This window comes from Pleurodeles waltl, chromosome 5 (assembly GCF_031143425.1).
Source record: "Pleurodeles waltl isolate 20211129_DDA chromosome 5, aPleWal1.hap1.20221129, whole genome shotgun sequence".
Classification (NCBI taxonomy): Eukaryota; Metazoa; Chordata; class Amphibia; order Caudata; family Salamandridae; genus Pleurodeles; species Pleurodeles waltl.
The window spans coordinates 63,697,445-63,717,364 of NC_090444.1; the positions used below are offsets into that span (position 1 = coordinate 63,697,445).

Below are 19,920 nucleotides of genomic sequence, written 5' to 3' on the forward strand. Positions count from 1 at the left end.
ATCTAAAAATATTTATTATTGAAAGCATACTTACCTGATTATGAAGTTCCTGGGTTTGAAACCTATATAAAAAGAAGTGTTATTTTTCTAAGTTGGTTTCCAGTTTATTCTTTGAGTGTGTGTCTCATTTATTGCCTCTCCGAGTACAACAAATGCTTAGCACTGCCCTCTGATAAGCCTACTGCTCGACCACACTACCACAATATAGAGCATTAGTCCTATCTGCTATTGCCTCTGCAAACCAATTGGGGATCCACTGGACTTTCTGCACAGTGTACCATATAGAGAGCGAACTTCCTACAGACACTCTGGTTGAAAGGAGATTTGGTGTTACTGGATCAACATAATGAAACTTAATTTGATAAGTATTCTCTTAAGTCTCTTGCTTCATTTGAGTGTTGTATTAGTTGGTGCTTTCTGTTTTGGAACCAGTCCTGTTTATTGTTCGCTGTTTAGCCATCAATATTAAGTGTTTTTCGTTTTTAGGTTTGAAGACTATGTAGATCAACGCTATAAGCAGTACTTAAAAAATCAAGGCAAAGTGGACAGGGTAAGAACATCTTTTCTGTTACCATTTTAATCCCTTAAAAGGCATTCAGTTTACAACATTGTTTAACCAGTTCATCTTCTCCACAGCATATGAATCCCAAACACACCACGTGGTCGCCATCCAGCTCCTATTTAGAGCTCATGGTTACCCTTCTGCCACTTTTCACTGTGCAGTGTTTCTGTCCTCCTGCAATTGAACAGTATTAAGGGACCCTCCTCCCAATCTTGTGCTGAAATATGTGAACCTCTTGCCAGACACCTGAAGAATTATTAGCTGATTCTGCTCTATACATAGAAGAAGTTGTGGAGTGAGATGTCTATGCAACACTTGGTGTCTTTGGCAACACCCTTCAGAACCAAGTGACCAAAATGTCAGTGACTTCATATAGCAGGATTCCCTTGTTTTGGAATCTAAAATCTGAGCAACTAGCAGATTTGGATCTGAGCTAAGGAGTGTCCCAAATGTGGTTCACTGTTGATCCGGACCCTGCTGGCACCTGTGGAGTGTCCCTGTGCCACAGAATGAGGGGCGGCATGGCAGTACCAACGCACTTATTGGTGCAGACACAGACCTAGCTTATCAATGAGAATGTTCTCCTCCAGCAGCACCATCACAGATGTGATATGTTTCTTTCACCATGCGGAAGAAATTTCTTCTGCAGTAGGTGGTAGGGTAAAGGTCCTGTATAATTCTTCTATTGCCCTGCAGGATGTGAACTTCTGTAAATGAAAGGTCATCTGGTTTTATGGTGTAGATTTCCCCAGATGTGAAAGGTCACCCAAAAGGAATTGGTAAAATTATTAAACATTCTTTGAAGTTGGGCTTAAGGACTAGCAAGATAAGTATCGCATTAGGATGATAATTCGCAATAAACCTGTATCCCTCCTCAGTGTTCTTCCAAAAACAAAACAAGTTCCAGTCTGCGTGGTTAAGGATCCTGGGTGGCAGCAAATGATTGGAGTGAAAGGTCACCTGAATTTATTGCATAGAAACCCCCAGAGGCAAATGTATACCCCAAGGACGTAGTAAAGGTACCAACCAGCCTTTGAAGTTGGGATCAAGGATTGGCGAATTGAGGAACATCTGCAGTGTGACCATTCAATAATATGGCAATAAATCTGTTCCACTGTTCTTCTAAAAATGAAACGCGTTGTGGTCTGAGTGGTTATGGATAAGAGTGACAAAGCTTTGGGTTGCCACAGTTACGTGTAGCAAGTAATGTCCCGCTCTTTCTCACTCATCACCTATGTTTTTGTTTCCTCTTGATAGCTGGTGGGAGTCGATGTAATGGCAGCCCTGGACATGTATGCTGAGCAGGGACAGTGGGAGAAGTGCATTGAAACAGCATCTAAGCAGGTAATTGGACAAGTAGAAATAGCATTTCAGGTACTCTGATGCTAAATGAGGTTTTATGAAATAAATATTGCAGCTAGAAGTGAGCAGAAAATGTGTTTACAGGTTACATGTGTAGGAAGCAGGCTCTGTATATACTATACCAAAATGAGTTTGTGTGCACAGAGTACAGTAGAACCCCAGAGCCTTTACAGAGGTTAAAATAGATAATACTAATGCACTCTTTTGTGATAGTGTTAGAAAGGGGGTTCCTGGTTGGCTAGGGAAAGCACCTAAGCGAGGCAAGGACCACCAGTCTAGTCAGGGCGAGGGAGTTACACGTTCAAGATAACCTCTGCTCACCCCCTTGGTAGCTTCTTACGAGCAGTGAGGCTTATCCCAGAAGCAATGTGTGAAGCATGTGCACAACACACCCAACACGTGACACAATAAACACACCACAAAGGAAACATAACAACAAGTTATGTAAAAATAAACTGTATTGCATAAAACAACATTAGATCAAACACAACATGTATCAGTAATACCCTGCTACACAAGCAGCAGTCAGAACATCACACAGGTTAGTAGAACTCTTCAAGAATAAGCAGTAGTCAGAAAAAAAACATAGGTTACTGGGCTTCTTAAAATATAAGCAGTAGGCAGGTTGTCATTGTCATAAAAAATGCACGTCAGAATAAACATATCCTCAAAGATGCCAAAACACCATCATGAATGCGCAAAGCATGAATCATTCCCTTAGGCACATGTCATAATAAACACGTTATAATGGATGTCAAGATAGCATGAATCATTCCCCTCAGGCACATGTCATGATACGTACATTATCATGAATGCTAAGATAGCATTCAGAATGCACATAGAATGAAAACACGCCATGTATTCTTACACCAGGGCTCACTGAGAATAGTGCAGAAAATCTTATAGTGCAAACGCAGTACCGGCAAAAAACACCACAAATCTCGTTTGGGAGGCACACAGTGCTCCTCTACACTCTGGGTTTTGGTACATCTAGGAGGCGGCAAGCTACCTAGGTCGAGCAACTGGTCTGACGTTGAGAAGGGGTTTCTCCAGCAATCCCCCCCCCCCCAACCCCTGCAGGACGTGCCTTCCCTGGGGAGGGGCGGTCCATGCACACTTCCTTTCCGGGGTCAAAGGGAACAGGACCCCACACATCCTAGGTTATGAGGGAAACCCTCCTTAGTCTTCCCCGTGCCCTGGCATGGTAGGGGGCGCTGCCTGCCGGGCAGTTGTGCATTAGTTCTGGGAGGGGCAGATCCTGCCTGCTCCTTCCCCAAGTGGAGGGAGAATCACACAGCAACCACCCGTACAGCGCTGTTGCTACCGCCCTCACTGTACCTTTGGTCACAAGGGGCACGTCCGGAGCCCTCCAGGGCCTCTTGGACTGCTACCCCCTCTTATTCAAGGTGGCCCGGCAAGGGAACACCTCATAGCTGCAAGACGACTCCTTCCTTCCTTCCCTCTCGGGTCGAGGCAGTGATTACTCTCACAAGGAGGCATCCACTGATGCCCCGGGGGCACTGGAGGCAGCGAGTTCATCCGTGCTATTACAAGAGGTGGCCAACAGACTCCTCTTTGTCTCCTGGTGGAGGGGAGAGCCAAACCCCGTTGACCACAGGGGCGCTCCCTGCACCAAAGTAGACAACAACGAAACACTCTTTACACATTGCTTTAGAAGGAGCTTCAGCGCTCTTCACACTCAGAACCAGTGGAGTAAGGAGCACTCTACTCGTGCTCTACTTTTCCCACAGAGAGAAACCAGTGCTCCTCACGTGCTGTGTGCAATAACAAAGTGCTTTCCATGTGCTGGAATCTTGAAAACTAGGGCAAGCCATCAAGCTGTAGGTGACACTCAAAGGGTGGCAGATGTAGTGAACAGCAGCAGGCCAGCTCATCCGGGCAGGCAGGGATGGCGGTTCCTCCTGGCAACCAATAGCGCTGCATGGACCCCCAAAGTCAGGACACAACCTGGCAACAGGACAGCAAGCAGGAAAGCAATGCTGATGAGTCCTTTGTGCCTTCCAGCAGTCCCTCAGGCAGAGGTTCGGTCCCAGTTCCTAAAAGTGTTCTCCAATTGTGGGGGGACAGCCCCCTGTATTTATACTCATTTTGCTCAGCTTCCACAAAGGGGGTGGGGGGGATCTGACAGGCACTGACCAATTCCAGGAATGTCCCCTTTCTCCTCCAACCCTGTTTCCAAACATCAGTAGGGGGTAAACAAGCCGTTTGTGTGAGGCCAGGGCACAGCCTTTACAAATGCAGGTGTGCCCCCCCCCCCGGCCCCCCCCCCCACACACACACTTCTCCCAGCCCAGGAAGACCATTCATTATGCAGATGCACTCTTGTGACACCTCCACCCTCCCTGTGTACAGGCTGTCTGAAAAGTATGCACACAGTCAACTGTCACTCTGTCCCAGACGAGGATTGGACTCAAGCTGCTAAACACCAGAGTCATAAGCGCAGAGAAATGCTCACTTTCTAAAAGTGGAATTTCTATATTGGTAATAAAAAAATCCACCTACACCAGTAAGTAGCATTTCTCACTACCATTAGAACCATACCAAACATTCCTACGCCAACCCGCATAGATCACACAATACCGCTTAGACAAATGTTAGGGCATTTCCAATACAATCCTACTTAGAGGAGCAGCGCTCACAATAGTGGGAAACCAAATAGGCTGTTTGTCACTTCTAGAACAGGCCACACAACAAGGCACATGTCATACCTCTGACCCGTACAGCACCCTGCCCATAGGGCTAGCTAGGGCCTACCTTAGGGGTGACATATATGTAGTTAAAGGGGAGGCAAGTAAATTTAGATGCCAGGTCCCTGTGGAAGTAAATCGCGCACGCAGGCCCTGCGCTAGCAGGCCTGAAACGGGTTTGAAAGGCTACTTCAGTGGGTGGCGCAAGCAGCGCTGCAGACCTACTAGTAGCATTTAATTTACAGGCCCTGGGTGTAGGGATGCCACTGTACAAGGGATTTACAGGTAAATAAATGTGCCAATCAGGTGTAAGCCAATCATACCAAGTTTAGAAGGGAGAGCACATGCACTTTAGCACTGGTCAGCAGTGCGAAAGTGCCCAGAGTCTTAAAGTCAACAAAAATGTTCAGAAAAAATAGGAGGAGGAAGGCAAAGACTTTGGGGATGACCCTGTTAAAAGGGCCAGGTCCAACAGGTAGTGTGGTCAAGCAGTTAGGCTTATCAAAGTGTAGTGCTAAGTATTTGTTGTACACATACAGTCAAGAAATGAGGCACACACCCAATGACTAACTGCAGGCCACAGTTTTATGTATCAAAAATATACTTTGTTACATTATTTCTAGAACCAAAATGATCTTTGGTGCATGTAAGTACAGTTTCAAGACTGTACCACATTCATGTATCAAATGCACTTTGTTTGTAATTCACAGTTAAAACACTTTCCAGGTAAGTAATACTTTTCAATTTCAAAAGTCGACAGTGCAAAAATCATAGAAAGCAATGCAGTCCTAGGGTAGGAAAAGAATCATTACAGTTTGCAGATAAGTACTCGACTTACGATCCCAGTCTTCAGGGGTTAGGGTGTCCACAGGGCAAGGTTCAAGAAGACACCAAAGGTGCACCACCAGCAACAAGGGGCTGGGTGGGTGCAGAGGTCAAAGCTGGTGTCAGGTGTCCAGTAGAAACCAATGGAGACTGGAGGCACTCAGAAGGAAACAGGTTGCAGGTAAGTACCCGTGACTTCAGGGCACAGACCTTGGGGGTTTAGATGAGCACCGGTGGGACCACAGGTCAGCACCAAATACACACCCTTAGCGAAACTGGGGTGGCCGGGTTCAAACAGTGACAAGCTCCCAACACTTTTCAATTGAGGAACCCCGGGGGTCACAAAGAGGCTGCAGGCTTAGTCCATAAAGTTGACTGAAGAAGACCAGCGGCTGGACAGGTAAGACGGGACCTTAATGGACGTTGATGGACCATTGGTTGGGTTCCCCAAGACCTGGGGGCTGCGGATACAGGGGTACAATTAGGCGCCGGGAATCTTCATCAGAGCCAGTCACGTTAGCGGGGTCCTCTGGATTTAGGTTACAGACATCATCGTGTTGGCCAGAAGGAGTCAACCCAGGGTGGACTCGGGGACGGAATCGCCTAGGGACCTTCCATGGACCAGTGGACCACTGGGACTCCGGTCAAGGGAGTCCTTGTTGAAGTTTTCTTTGTGGACAGGACTGCTGTCCTCAGGAGTTCTTGATCCTCTGGTAAGCAAGCAGTCTTCTGGGGGTTTGCAGAGTTTGCTGGTCCTGCAGGATGCATCCCCTTTTTGTAGCAGGAGTCTTGAAGCTGCAGACAGGCTGGTAAGTCTGGGGCCAAGTCAGTTGTCGTCTGGAGTCTTCACTGCTGGAGCAGCTCTTCAGTCCTTCTTCTTGAGGTCGTCAGGAATCTGAAGAGCAAGGTTCAGGGGTGCTCCTAAATACTAAATTTAGGGATGTTTACAGGAATTCGAGGGCAGTAGCCAATGGCTACTGTCCCTGAGGGTAACTACACCCTTTCGGTGTCCACTCCCTTTGGGGAGGAGGACACAGACTTGAACCTATTGGTCCCTGTCCTCCAAACCAAGATGGAGGATTCTGCAGGGAGGGGGCAGTTCAGCTCAGGACACCTTAGGGGTAGTACCAGCTGAAGTGGTCACTCCTCCTTGTTTTCCGAGGTTTCCTGCCGGTCTTGCCGCCAGACCTGGGGCTTTGTCCGAAGAGCTGGCATCTCCACTAGCTGGAGTACCCTGGGGCACTTTAACAGGAGGTCTGAGTCTTCAAGGCTCCCTGCCAAGTGTTACAGCTCTTGCGGGGGGAGGTGTGTTTCTGGCCTCAGAGAAGCACAAAGGCTCTCACCCCATGGGGTCAGAAACTCATCTCAGTGGCAGGCTGGCAAAGACTGGTCAGTCCTGCACTGAAGGATTGGGTAAAATACAGTGGGCATCACATGCAGTTATGGTGCATTTTTCAATAAATCCAACACTGGTGTCAGTGTGTGTTTATTGTGCTGAGAAGTTTGATACCAAACTTCCCAAACTTTAGTGAAGCCATCATAGAGCTGTGGAGTTTGTAATGACAAACTCCTAGCCCATGTACTCAGTATGGACACACTGCACTTATAATGTCTAAGAATGGGCTTAGACACTGTACGGGCATATTGCTCATGCGATTGTGTCCTCACCTGTGGTATAGTGCACCCTGCCTAAGGGCTGTAAGGCCTGCTAGAGGGCTGTAAGGCCTGCTAGAGACCAGGCAGTGGTTTATGGGCATGGCACCCTGAGAGGGTGTCGACTTTGTCTTTTTCTGTCCACCAATACACACAAGCTGCATTGCGAGTGTGCATGTGTTTGGTGAGGGTCCCTTAGGGTGGCAATATATGCTGCAGCGCTTAGGGACCTTCCCTGGCCACAGGGCCCTTGGTACCACTGGTACCTTTTACAAGGGACTTACGTATGTGCCAGAGGTTTGCCAATTTTGGAAACAATGGTACAGTTTTAGGGAAAGAACACAAGTGCTGGTACCTGGTCACACTCTCGGTCAAGTTAGCATCAAATATCAGGGAAAAAGTAGGGGGGGGCAGAGGAATTGCAACAAGGGGCCAGTTTCCTACAACTTGCATATGCTGCAGCCTCTTTGATGACATTCCATGCAATATCTACATATAAGCCAGTAACCTCCCTTTGCATTATGCCACGCCCTTACACTTTAACTCATGGTGAAGAGTAAACGTAATAATTTTCATTTGATGTAAGCGGACATAGACAAATGTTCGTGCTTATTACACATCTTAACTGCTTTCCACACATCAGTGCATGTCCATTTCCATGTTTTATAGGTGAAAGCCCCATAACTGGTTTCATACATGGGATTTTAATACATTAGAATATCACACATAGCGCCTGTATCCCTGTAAGCGTCCCTATGTGTTTCAAATCACATAGTAGGTATTTTTTTGCTTTCTTGTTTGTATCGGTATTCCAATGCAAACAAATGTCTAACAGGACCCTAATTCATTGTTCATAAATTTGTGCACATCTCAGCAAGATTCATATTTACTGAAAAATTAGTTGACAAATTATAAAACTAAATTGACACTACAAAGTGACTTGTGACGTGGGCGTTCAGCTCAAAACTTGTGAATTTCTGTTTGCTAAGCTTATAGAATCCCACCATTTAATCCCTCCTTTCGTGTCACTTTCAAGTGGATATTATTTTAAAAGTACATCTGAAAAATGCAGTGCTGATGGATATTGGGTGGGGAGCCTTGAGACAGAGTGATTAGCTTCAGACAATCGGCCTGATAGTTTCTGGGAGGCATGATGGTGGCCCTAGTTGCAGGTGGTCCTGGCCCTTCCCAGTCATGTTCCTGATTGAGTTTGAGACTCTGCGTGAGTGGAGCTCAGTGTCATGCTTCATGTCCTTCTTAATTTGAGCACTGAACGCTGCTTTATGTTGCTGCCCGAATAATGCTTGAGTCCAGAAAAGAAAGAATTAAATAAAAAGGTATTGACGGAAATCTGGTTGCCTAAGGTCACAAGGAAACAGCAGCAGCAGAGAGTCCATCCATGCTAGTTTAAGTTAATAAAGCTTGAATTTGTTAAATGTTGGCAGTAGATCCATAAAACAAAAGGTCATTAGGCCACTTGGACACCATTGTTCTGTGAGTTGACATCATAGCATAGTGTTTGAGACAGGGTTTACAATATAGGTGTCTTGGTCATTGCTCTTGCTGGCAGTACCATGGTCTGTTTGCAGGGACAGATTGTCTTTGTAAAGGCCGGAGGCAGTTGGATCACTCAACAGTAGGGTTGATTCCACGTCTGCAATCAGTGATGAGGACTGAAGGTATTTCCCTGTTTATCCTAGGCTATTTGGCACAAAGGTGTTACCCAGAGCGATGTATGGGACAACTCGCAAGGTGCTGATGCAGACATTTTCTGAATTTCTGCATCCTTCAGCACTAGCAGCAAAAATTCAAGGGAGGGCAATGATGATACAGGGTCATTTCTCTTTAATTGATATTGGGTTTCACAAGTTTTGGGAGCCAAAAGAGGTATTGGCCATAATGCACCATACATGATGTTCTTTAGAGATCTGAGGCCCAGGACAATAATACTAAAAGTGCCATAAGGAGTGCAATGTAACACTTTGGAATTTTCAAAGGGGGCACAGCGGCCTCTTTTGTAGTCACATTTGTGTGGGTTTAGAGATAGAGCACCAGCAGGAGCAAGTAGGTGTTCCCTCTGGGTTTGGCACTATGAAAAAGGGGAATTATTTTTTCTCATTCATGCTTCATATTATTGATGGCCCCTCTTGGCATTACTGAACTGGCATGTTTTATAGTCTTGGGACCACAAGCAGGGCTTACAATTAAGTTCTTACAGTGTCTCAGACTACAGTAGTAACAGTTTTAGGATTTACATCTTGGCACAGTATCGGCACCAGTCACCTCTCTCCTTCTGAAGAGAACACATACCCCCTGGACCACTCCAAGCCATCCAAACATATTCTGTCAACTGCTGCATCCCCTGGAATCCTGTTTAACTCCCTACCACCATGCTGCTCCATCCTACTCAGCTATGTATGTCCTTTCTTTTCCTTCCCCTCTACCTTCTTACTTTGTTTGCATGCTGACTGTTGTAGCCCTTGTTCTCATAAAGCCGGTAGGCTGGTTTAAGCTATGTAAGACACATATACGCATTTCCTATGTTCAACGTATCATCCTGGACATATCTACCCAGTTGGAATTTGCTAATGCTCTTTACCTGGGATTACAGGCAACACAAATGCACTTGATACAACTAACAAGAATGAGGTAGTCTGTCTGTTAAAATGAACTTATCCACAAGGGCATGAGGTGTTTCACTGATTGTATGTTCAACAACATGTTAATTCCTATGCGCTCTGCTTCACCCACTGGATGTTTCTTCAATCACGTTTTCATTTTTTGCTGGAAAATATCAGCCCTTATCAACCTTTGGTGCTTTGTCTCTTGCTGAAAGTGTTTTGCTTCTGTGGCAAAGGATGTTGGCTCCCTTTTCTCTAATTCAGAATTTGTTGCATTTGTTCTTCTTTGGTAATCGTTTGGCCTTTTGAAAGGCCAGTAAGAGCTATCTGTGTCCATTTCGACCTGCTGCTTTTGTTAGTGTCCGTTCAGATGGATAATTCTTCCCAAAGAACCCTCATCTTATGAGTCTTCAGGAATCAGACTTGATCTGGAAACTTCTCTTCCCAGCGATTACTTTCCAGTGCCACCAGCAGGCGCTATGCAGCTTCAGCTGTGCCTTATCCCGCCTAGGGTTTGATGATATTAAGCGACATAAGTCGCTGAGTGGTACACGCATTTCCAGTTTTTCTACCCACATTGAACTGGGTCTGGAGATGTCTTGATGGTTCACAGACAGAATTCCTCAGTTTTCGACAGTGAGTTAGTCAGATTTCCCCTAAGCTTTCAGGGTTTAAACCACATCATAAAAAGATGTTAGAGTCAGATCCGCATGTGTTGACTTGGTTCCATCCATGATCCATCAGCCTGTCTCTTCACTTCGATGATTCGGAAGGCCCTCAGATAATGGGAGGCCAACTTATTTTTTTACCAAGTATTGTAGGGACAACTCAAAACCATCTTTATTCCCTTCATGTAATTCAAGCACCAAGAGGATATTCCCACAAAAAACATCAAAGGAGGGGAGTGACATGGTCTCACTCCCGGGACTGTTTGGAGACTCTTCGCTATTCCCTGATGCTGACTTCTACCATCTCATTGGAGCTAGTTCCACTATGGAAGAAGAAGCCGGCCCCACGCAGCTAGAGCCTTTCATGAGGCTAACGTGTTCACAACAGATCCTGTACCCTTTGTGCCACTCCACATGGATGGGCCCACACAGCTGTGAATTTAGCAATTCCAGTAGCTCTGACCACAAACTGTGGCCTCTGCACTGTTTTCAAAGAAGCATTTGTCTTCCAGGATGGTGAACCCTATGCCTTCAGTGCTTCCTATGGTGGTGCCATCAAATCCGAATTTGAGACCACTTCCTCTCTCGAAGGCGGTGAGAGATAAGGCTTGTGCCTGTATTCATGATGTGTTATGCCCTGCCTGACGGACGCGTTCTTCCCGCTTCTCCAGGCTCCCACAGGGAGCTGGTATTCAGAGCCTGAAGCAGCTGAGGCTTGAGCAGCTGGTTAATTCCAGCGCTTCTGCTCTTTGCGGAACTGTGGAGGTGGGAGCGGCGGAATGAGTCCTCCCATGCTCACTCTCACCTGATCATCCTTCCTTGCTGGTATGCTCCTTATTATTGATAAACACAAGCAGTTCTGAGGAAGTGTAGTGAATCCTAGTTTGTTTTAGCGGGATAACAGGAGTTAGCTTAGCCGTAGGCTTGTAAACTTGTGCCCCCGTCACCCAGTGACTTTTAACCTACTTAGCTTGCTCTGTCATAGTCCATTTAATTATTTATTTCCTTTAAAATGGCGGCCTTGTTTATAGTTAGGCCACTTGTTATGGGTTCTATTATCAGTGTCATTGCGCCAAGGCGTCAAGATCAAGCACGAAAGACAAACATACAGTAGGCATTCACACTTAGGGATTTTCCCTCTCTATACTTTCGAGGGATTGTTGATATTAATTGCCGTCCCAAGCATGCCTGTTATCTATTGTTATGAATAACACTTATGTCAGGGGACCTTGTAGATCTGTATAAATACAACACACTTTTAGATAGATAATCAGAGGGATTCCGACCAGAGGGCATCGCCACCATCGCTGATACTGATGCTACAGTCGTCTTGATGCTGACCCAGTCTTCGTGTCCCTGCGGAGTCTGAGATCGAGACCTCATTCCAAGGTAACGAGGGTTGGGGGCTCCTCTCATGGACACGGCTTTGGCAGATTAGGTTTAACGAACCCAGCTCTCCTTTTAGGTAGGAGGTTAGACCTACTCTCCTTAGGGTATTAGGGCTTATTCCATCTTTTACATATACATATATTTCTTTCATATATTGCATAATGGTGGGGGTCTTTATAACAATGACTCTCCTCTTTACAATACTGTTGCTTGGTATATTCATTATCCTAATCATTGCAGTTCATGCAACTTATCACAAATTGCAGTTATGTTGAATAAAAACTATTATAACTTTACTGCATCTGTGTTATTGCCTTTGTTTGTATGAGACATTATAAATCTGTGAGAAAAGGGTAATTTCCGTTTAACCACGACAACCCTGAGATTGTATTTTGAGTCCATGCGTAAGCGACTGCTACAAATTACCTTTTACTATTGTGTTTTTGGTGAGGTACTGCTAGTAAGCCGGTAAGGTTTGGACAACAGTTACAAATAGTTGTAGGAAGAGACTTAGTCACCTACAAACGAAAGTACTGTCATCCTGAGACCAGCAGTCTTGCTCAGAGCAAGAGTCCAAACTACGACAGAAGATATTTATGATACAAATTGTTTTGTTTTCTGCCTTTTTCCTAATTAGTCTCCTTCTTCGCCATTGTTTTGCTTCTTTATGATGTTCTTTGTACTCCATTCAGACATGCAGGTTGTATCATGACATTTATTGGCATCCTTTAGGTGCTGCAGAATGTCTATTGATATCCTTTCAGTGTCATTCAGTTATACTTGGACAACCTATGATGAAGGATGACCCCTTACAGATTTTCACAGGAAATAGTTCTTGAATTATCTATTTAAGGGTAGTACATCTAGCAAGTATGCGTTGCAGTGCTTTGGGTATCCTGTCTGTCACGTTCATCACCTCCTTGCATTTCATTGCCTTGTTTCTATTTTTCCATGCCTGTTGTCTTAGTAATTTATTTTTGCTTGTTATTTTTGCTTGTTATTTTTCTTGTTGTTTTTTCTTGAGAATTGCTTAGCTTCCTGTTTTCCTCCCCCTGATTTGGTGCCAATTCTTATGCTGGACTTTCCGTTCAAGTAATTAGTTCTTGCCACCAATATCTAATTTAACTTCGCTGACTTGCTAGAATAAAAGTCTAGGGAAGGTGGGTTCCTTCATCCCACTAGGCTTTACCCTTCAGCCACCACTTAAAGTAATGAACCCTAGAAGAGCACTTCCCTAGGCCCAGAGATTAGCTCGAAAAGAGGTACTTTTCAGATCGAACCCTGATGCTCTACCTCTAGACTATGTGGTGTGATGGCTCAGATGTGAGAACATCTTGATGCCATCTACTGCAGTGTTAGTTCTGCTGCTATCATTCAACCAAGCACTCTTGGGGCCTGTTTGGTTTTCTGGGAGAAACCCTTTTCAGGCCCAGCAGAACACAGCAAAGATATACAACTTCAGAGATCAGCACCTTCACATCCAAAGATTCTGTTTTTGCACCCTTCCTCAGATGGCCTAGTCATGAGCCTAAATACCTTACTATCACCCCCTCCAGAATGAGAGTGTAAGACCAGTCTGGTTAACACTGTGTCCCTTCTTGGCCGGTAAATTCTGTGGGAGCTAGCAGACGTGATGCTTATCAACATCGTGGACCACATGAAAAAGCTATTTTCTGATTTGGTCAGTGATGACCTGAACACCTTCAAATAAGTAATGCGTGGCTTAGACTTCACTGATACATTGGTTCAGTCTATGCCCATTGCTCTTAGCTCACCCTGCCAAATTGGATGCCTTCCACGAGTTTCTCAGGGGTTGTCCAATCCGCTTTAATGGGCATGCTCTTTGATGGGGAACGGCTCTATGGTGAGAAGACTGATTCCTCCCTGCAGCAATTCAGAAACAGTTGTTCAGTGATGTGCAGCTCTCGGCCTGACCTCCCTTGTAAACTAATCCATCAATAGTATAGGAAGTCCTGTGGCTTCTCCAGGGCACAGCAGTCCATCAGTGACAGCTGTCACAACCGATCCAAGCTCTCCAGCCTCTGTGTTCCTCCTTTTGGGGCACTGTGGATCTAGAGGATGCCATCTCCAGCAGCAACTCCATTCCCTGCCATCCTATGCTGGAGTTGCTGCCTTAAAACCTCTGACTCCCTCACTTATTCTACAAGCTTCTGGTGGGGGAAAGTCTGCCATTTCACCACCAATGAGTAAACAATCATGACAGACGGCTGGTGATCCCACTTCTCCACAGTGACACAGTTCTATACTTCCTGTCTTCCACTCCCGATCATCCTACTTCCACCAGGACCCACTCTCGGCACATGCCTCGATTTTTAAGATTGAAGTTCTTGCTTTCCTGAGAAAAGGAACCATAACAGTGAGGTTCTCAGAGAAAAGTAACATGGGGTTTTATTTCCTTCACTTTTGGGTCCCAAGAAGGATGGAGGCCCAGTCTGAGCTTCTATCTCTAGTTTGCAGGAGTAGTTCAATATGTTATCCTGTTGCAGCTGCTACTGGCACTCATCTCGGGGGTTCGTCTGGTGTCCCTGGACCTGTAATATGTCTACTTTACCTTGCCAATCCTACCTGCTGACAGGTGCTACCTAAGGTTCACAGAGTGGTGTCTCATCATTATCAGTTTGCACTTCTGCCTTTTGATTGTGACAGTCGCGCTGCATATGTTCATCAAAGTGCTTGTGGTGGTGACAACTTCCCTAAGAAGTATGCTGTGCAATGCGGGATGTAGGTCAGGCTGGGCTGCTCCTTACCTTTAGCAGTGAGGTTGTAACTATCTCTAGATGCTCAGTTCTCTCTTGCCTTGCTCACGATTGTGGTTATGGGGTTTAGTTTTCTTACAGAGGCTAGGATAATTTAAAATCACACAATCTGGAGGCTTGGACTGAAAAATTGTTATCAGTAGGAGCTAAGTGAGGTGGTGCTTGAATGCTGTTGGGATTGCTATGTCCTTCATCTCTAGAGTTGTACGAGGCCTGAGCCTGGTTTGTGAATTTGTTGGATAGTGCATGCAAGGTGGCATGGTATCCTTTGAAAGGGAACATGAGGGGAGAGTAGAGCTGATACTAGGTAATGGTACTGTGAATTAGAAAGCTACTTCTGGTATTAGTTTGGTGCAGTGGATCATTATTGGCTGGAAAGTACCTGTCAGATGGGTTTAATCCAACGGGCAGTATAATGTACAATTGTGGCTCAGAAAAGGACTTTTAGAGCTGGGGATTCATTCCAAATTATCTGTTTACTTCTTGCTTTTTGCCCTTGTACCCCATTGGTGGGGCAGGGCGAGGATTAGAGGTAGGGGTAAGGTCCAAACAGCAGATGCAAATAGAGGCTTTGTTCATATTCTTGTTGAGGAGGGAGAGGTTTTGTGCTCTTAAAAGTCTGGCACCAGACTCTCACACATTGAGTCAGTGACAGAACAGCGGTTACTGGAGGCTACGTTGTCTATTAGTGGCTTTAATAAGATAGGCTCTTTGATAAATGACCTCACAAGGCTCTGTTTTGTACCTTTCCCGTTTTCACTGGGACAGTAAGACATTGTGTTTCTTGAAGCCAACATTTGGTTCTGGGATTGTGGTGAACTCGCACACTTGTTGGATGGATTTCCAGATTTGATCTTGGTCCCAGTAAAGGTTTTGGTTCCTTCAGAGCAGAGAGAGAGAAATGCGTTTACCTGTATACACCGAACATCGGTCCTGTGACCTGTGACTTGTGGTGGAAAGATGTGCAAGAGCTTTTTTTTTTTTTTAATAACGAAGAGCTTTAGTTTGTTAGGGAACCAGTATCCATTCCTCAGGTTTAGCTTGGGTCCTCTGATTTTGGCAGACATTTCATTTTGGAGCTGGGATTCCTCCTTTGCCATTGTTTTTTTTTTCTGCCTCCTATCGAGCAGGGAGAGTAGATGAAGATACAACTGTGCTGGACTCATCCTGGGGTAAAGTGACGGGTGGATAAAGGGTCTGTTCCAGCGGCGCACTCTTTTTCAGCACAGGCAATCTGCTATATCTATAGATTTCTTTTGAATCCGCAGAACTTGCTCTCTCTAGTGTTCTCCCCTGTACTCATGTCAACAACATATTGTTATCCCCTTGAGACAGGTCTAATGGGGATTGCTATCCTGAACCTTTGAACTTTCTGTTGTCAGTATAACCTAGCATAGTGTCTGCATGAAATCAGTGATGCTATAATGCCTCAATCAAGTGGATTACATTCACTTTGAATGATTGTAGTATTAAAGTAAAAAGCTTAGAACGTAGTAGGATGAGTCTGTTTGAAGACGTTGTTGATGTTAGTAAAACTTGGAGTTAATGTATCGTTCTCTTGCAGAATTACAATGTCCTACACAAGTTTGTTGCTCTTTATGCAACTCACCTCATCAAAGAAGGCAACTGCGATAGAGCCCTGAGTCTCTACGTGCAACATGGAACTCCAGCAAATCCCCAGGTAACCTTCTTGTGTCTGCTCCTATCAGAGGCTCAGCATGGCCCTGTTTCCGCCTCTGGTGAGGCATCAGGTTAGCATGACGTACAAATGAAGGTTCATTGCTCATTCCGAAGTATGCCTTGCAAAAATTAATATAAGCAGAAATTGAACAATTCTAACATATACACAGACAGAATGACTCTTAAGCAGTATACCTGCCAGTATGTGCACATTTCTTAAAATAAATGAGCCCAGCCTACATGAATTCATGTCAGTAATGGATTGCTTTCACTGTTTTGCCATTTCAAACTGACACACCTTCTGTTGGTCTAAAAGAACACATTGGTGACCTGAATTTATAGTGCAACATCTCCTCAAAGCTGTTTGATATTGTTTATCTTGAATGCTTGGCATTAGTGTAGCTGCTGTTTCTTGTTCATTGTGTTCAGTGCAAGAGTAATAAAGAGCACCAGATACTCAACTCCGTCACTGGTTCCTTTATGTACTGTGCATTGATGTCTACTGGCCTCCTTCATCTAGGATGAGAGACGCATTTGAGGCTTGTTACTATGCACAGTCATCACATTCCTGAGTACTATTATGCTTTCACTTATATCAGTTTCTTTTCCTCTGACACAAGATTTTGGTTTTCACACACCTCCTCTGTGAGCACTTTCCCATTTCTAAAAGAGTTGGATATCTTGTCTACCATCCTAATAGCATTCCTGCACTCCTTCCAGTTCTGCACAAGCCTTTATTCAAGGATCTCAGCTCCCGGACGTCATATGCCCCAGGTGATCGGACACCGTTTGACAGTCTCTTTCAAGTAGAATTTTGAAGCTTCTTTCAAATAGGACACTGAAGAAGCATCTGCAACTCTAAAAAAACATATGTTGGGACTCCTGCAAATACTTCAGTTCTGGAAAGAGCTCTGTAGTCCACAGGGCGGATCATGCTATCACCCACTCTGGTATTACCAACCCAAGACTGCAGCTGTTGCCTAAAACAGGAAACATTCCCAGGTAACAGTACAGCCAAACATGATCTTCCTAAAATACAGATGTCACTTAACGCCAGGATTCTCCTGTATTTGATCTTTCATAGATGTGCATGTTTGAATCATGCCCCGTCGTCGAAGTGGGAGTTGTACAGTGCCATAATAAAGCAGTATGTATCATTACCATAGGCCATAATGGCAGTGAACAGTCACTTTAATATCTTATCTATGTCCTTTTTAAAAAAGGGCCAAACTATAACCAATCAGGCAACAGCACTCTGTAGAATATTCCCAAGAGAGGCCACATCCCTTTTATTTTATTTTGCACATTGTGATGAAGGGAGTCTCCCTGAGCTCTGCTCAGTTTCTCTTCTCTAAAGCTTAAATGTATCCTGAATTGTCATGTCTGGTACTTAGAAGAAAAATCTCTTCAGACCCTGCAAAACCTGTGGAAGAAAAAGGCTGCATGTGGATGACCACATAAGGACTGCCTTTATTGCCTCTCCCCCAGAACAAGGTAAAGGAGTGGAAAATATGTTGGACTTTCTTATCTAAGACCTTGAAGGACAGGGAGGTAAGGCTACTTCTGTGGCTACATAAGGCTAATACTCAGAGATCCACCACTTCTGAGGAAGACAGTGACACTTCCCCATGAGGTCACATAAGAGCAGAATTCTCTGAGCAGGGTACATCTGAGGAGAGCAGGAAGGCCTTAAAGACCAATCATAAAGAACCTCTGAGAAAGGAGAAGAGAAAACATATCTCCACAGAAGAGGTCTCTTCTCAACCCAGCACTCCATCTCTAAAGTCTGGGGCACCGTCGACAAGGAAAACTAAAACTGTTCTTAAAACACCATTGATGACAACATCACGTCGACAGTAGTGTCGTCGTAGATGACGATGATGGGCACCAACATTTCGGCTACAAGACCATCGTCGCGAAGACAATGACGATGACATCCGTTGATGCACCTATCTCGTCAACAAGGATTCTGTCATCCACAAAGACACTGTCAATGTCAACGTTGACATTACCAATGTCACCGTCAGCGGCAACAACGTCGACACCAGCGACGGGATTCCTCCCAATGACGCCGTCATTCACAGATCCGACTATCATGTTGACGATAATGAAAATCACAAAACTGACAAAAACACTAACACCGAAGTTAACATCTCCTAGTAAGGTTTCATCTTTTTCTCCATCATCTCCTAGGCATGGAAGAGTTGGATGACAACAGGCCATTTGGGCCAGCACACAGTCCATTAGAGCTATTGGTCAAGTGCCAGGATGACGAGGACATGGAAGAAGAAGATCAATACTGCCATCAGTATTATGCCCCTCCATCAAAGAGGCATTATTAGCAATATCAGTGCCAACCACAACCTAGACATGATGATGTACAGGTGCCCCTGTCATTTTTCACCTCAACCTGCTGCTCCTACTACGCCAAGCACATTCCTCCACCTACTGCATCGCGGATGACACCCGCGTCAAACATAGCGGCGCCACCAAGGGAAGACCCATCTTTATCAGAAGATGAAAGAGTAAGGCGAGATCCCGAACATCACCATTCACAGGATGAGTGGGATGATTACCTTATCCCCCACACTGTCTCGTCGCCAGCCACATCCGTCAGATCCCCTCCCCCCAGAGGACATCGGGTGTTTTCACAATTTACTGGACTGGACTGCAACAAGATTCCACCTCCAAACTTCCATCAAACAGTCAGGCTGTTTCCTTTATGACTTTAAGGAACAAGTAAGAAAGTCAGTTAGAGCCATCCACATCATTGATTATATCTGGGATGAGGGGATAAAAATAATAAAGAACCCGGCTACAGCACACCTTCAGTGCTACCTTGCATAAACAAAAAATATAAGACTCCAGAAAATTCCCCTGCTTGCCTCACAAGTCTTCCAAAAACAGATTCTGGGATTTCACCAGCTGCGCAACTTCGTTCCAAAAACCCTTGTGCTCCCATCTCTACACCACCGGACAGAGAGGGCAGGTGCTTAGATAATATAGGCAAGAGGTTGTCATGTCCTCTTCAGTGTCTGCCATCATGGTTTGAGGGGTCAACTCGCGGAGTGCACCCCCCTTGTCTTCACTTATTGAGAAAAGAAGCCTTCAGCATGCTTGCAGTAGAGAAAGTTCAGTTTTCACAGAAAGGAATAGGCTTCTACTCCCTCTTCTTCCTTATACAAGAGAAAACAGGGGAATGGAGGCTTATCCTAGGCTTAAGGAAAATGAACAAATTCTTACGCAAGCAGTCATTTCAGATGGTCACTCCCTCTGACATCCTGCATCTCCTAAACCACGGAGACTTTATAACAATTTTGGACTTCCAGATGCATATTTCCACATCCCCTTAGATCCCAAACACCGAAAATATATTTGCTTCACCATAGCCGGGACCTATTACCAATTCAGAGTCCTTCAATTCGGCCTGAAGTTGGAACTTTGCATATTCACCAAGTGCCTGACACCAGTAGCTGAAAACCATTCTGAGAAGCCACGGTCACCAGATGTTTCCGTCCTTGGATGATTGGCTGCTAAAAGCTCCAACACCGCTGCAAGCATCCAGAGCCACAAAAGCTTGTCTCACATTATTTTACAAGCTGGGCCTCACTGTCAATTTTCGGAAATCAACAACTATTTCAAAACAAAGCATAATGTTCCTAGGATCCCATCTGG

At 45.0% G+C, this 19,920-nt stretch overlaps 1 protein-coding gene across 2 annotated transcripts in view; it reads left to right on the top strand.

Annotated features, from left to right (window-relative positions):
• The window catches only part of IFT172 (intraflagellar transport 172), a 589,829-nt gene that overhangs the window by 448,337 nt on the left and 121,572 nt on the right, over positions 1–19,920 (top strand). For both annotated transcript variants that reach the window (XM_069233572.1, XM_069233571.1), the window contains exons 38-40: positions 487–550; positions 1,820–1,906; positions 16,130–16,246. In XM_069233572.1, coding sequence (XP_069089673.1) covers positions 487–550; positions 1,820–1,906; positions 16,130–16,246 — 268 coding nt within the window. The remainder of the gene's footprint in view (positions 1–486; positions 551–1,819; positions 1,907–16,129; positions 16,247–19,920) is intronic.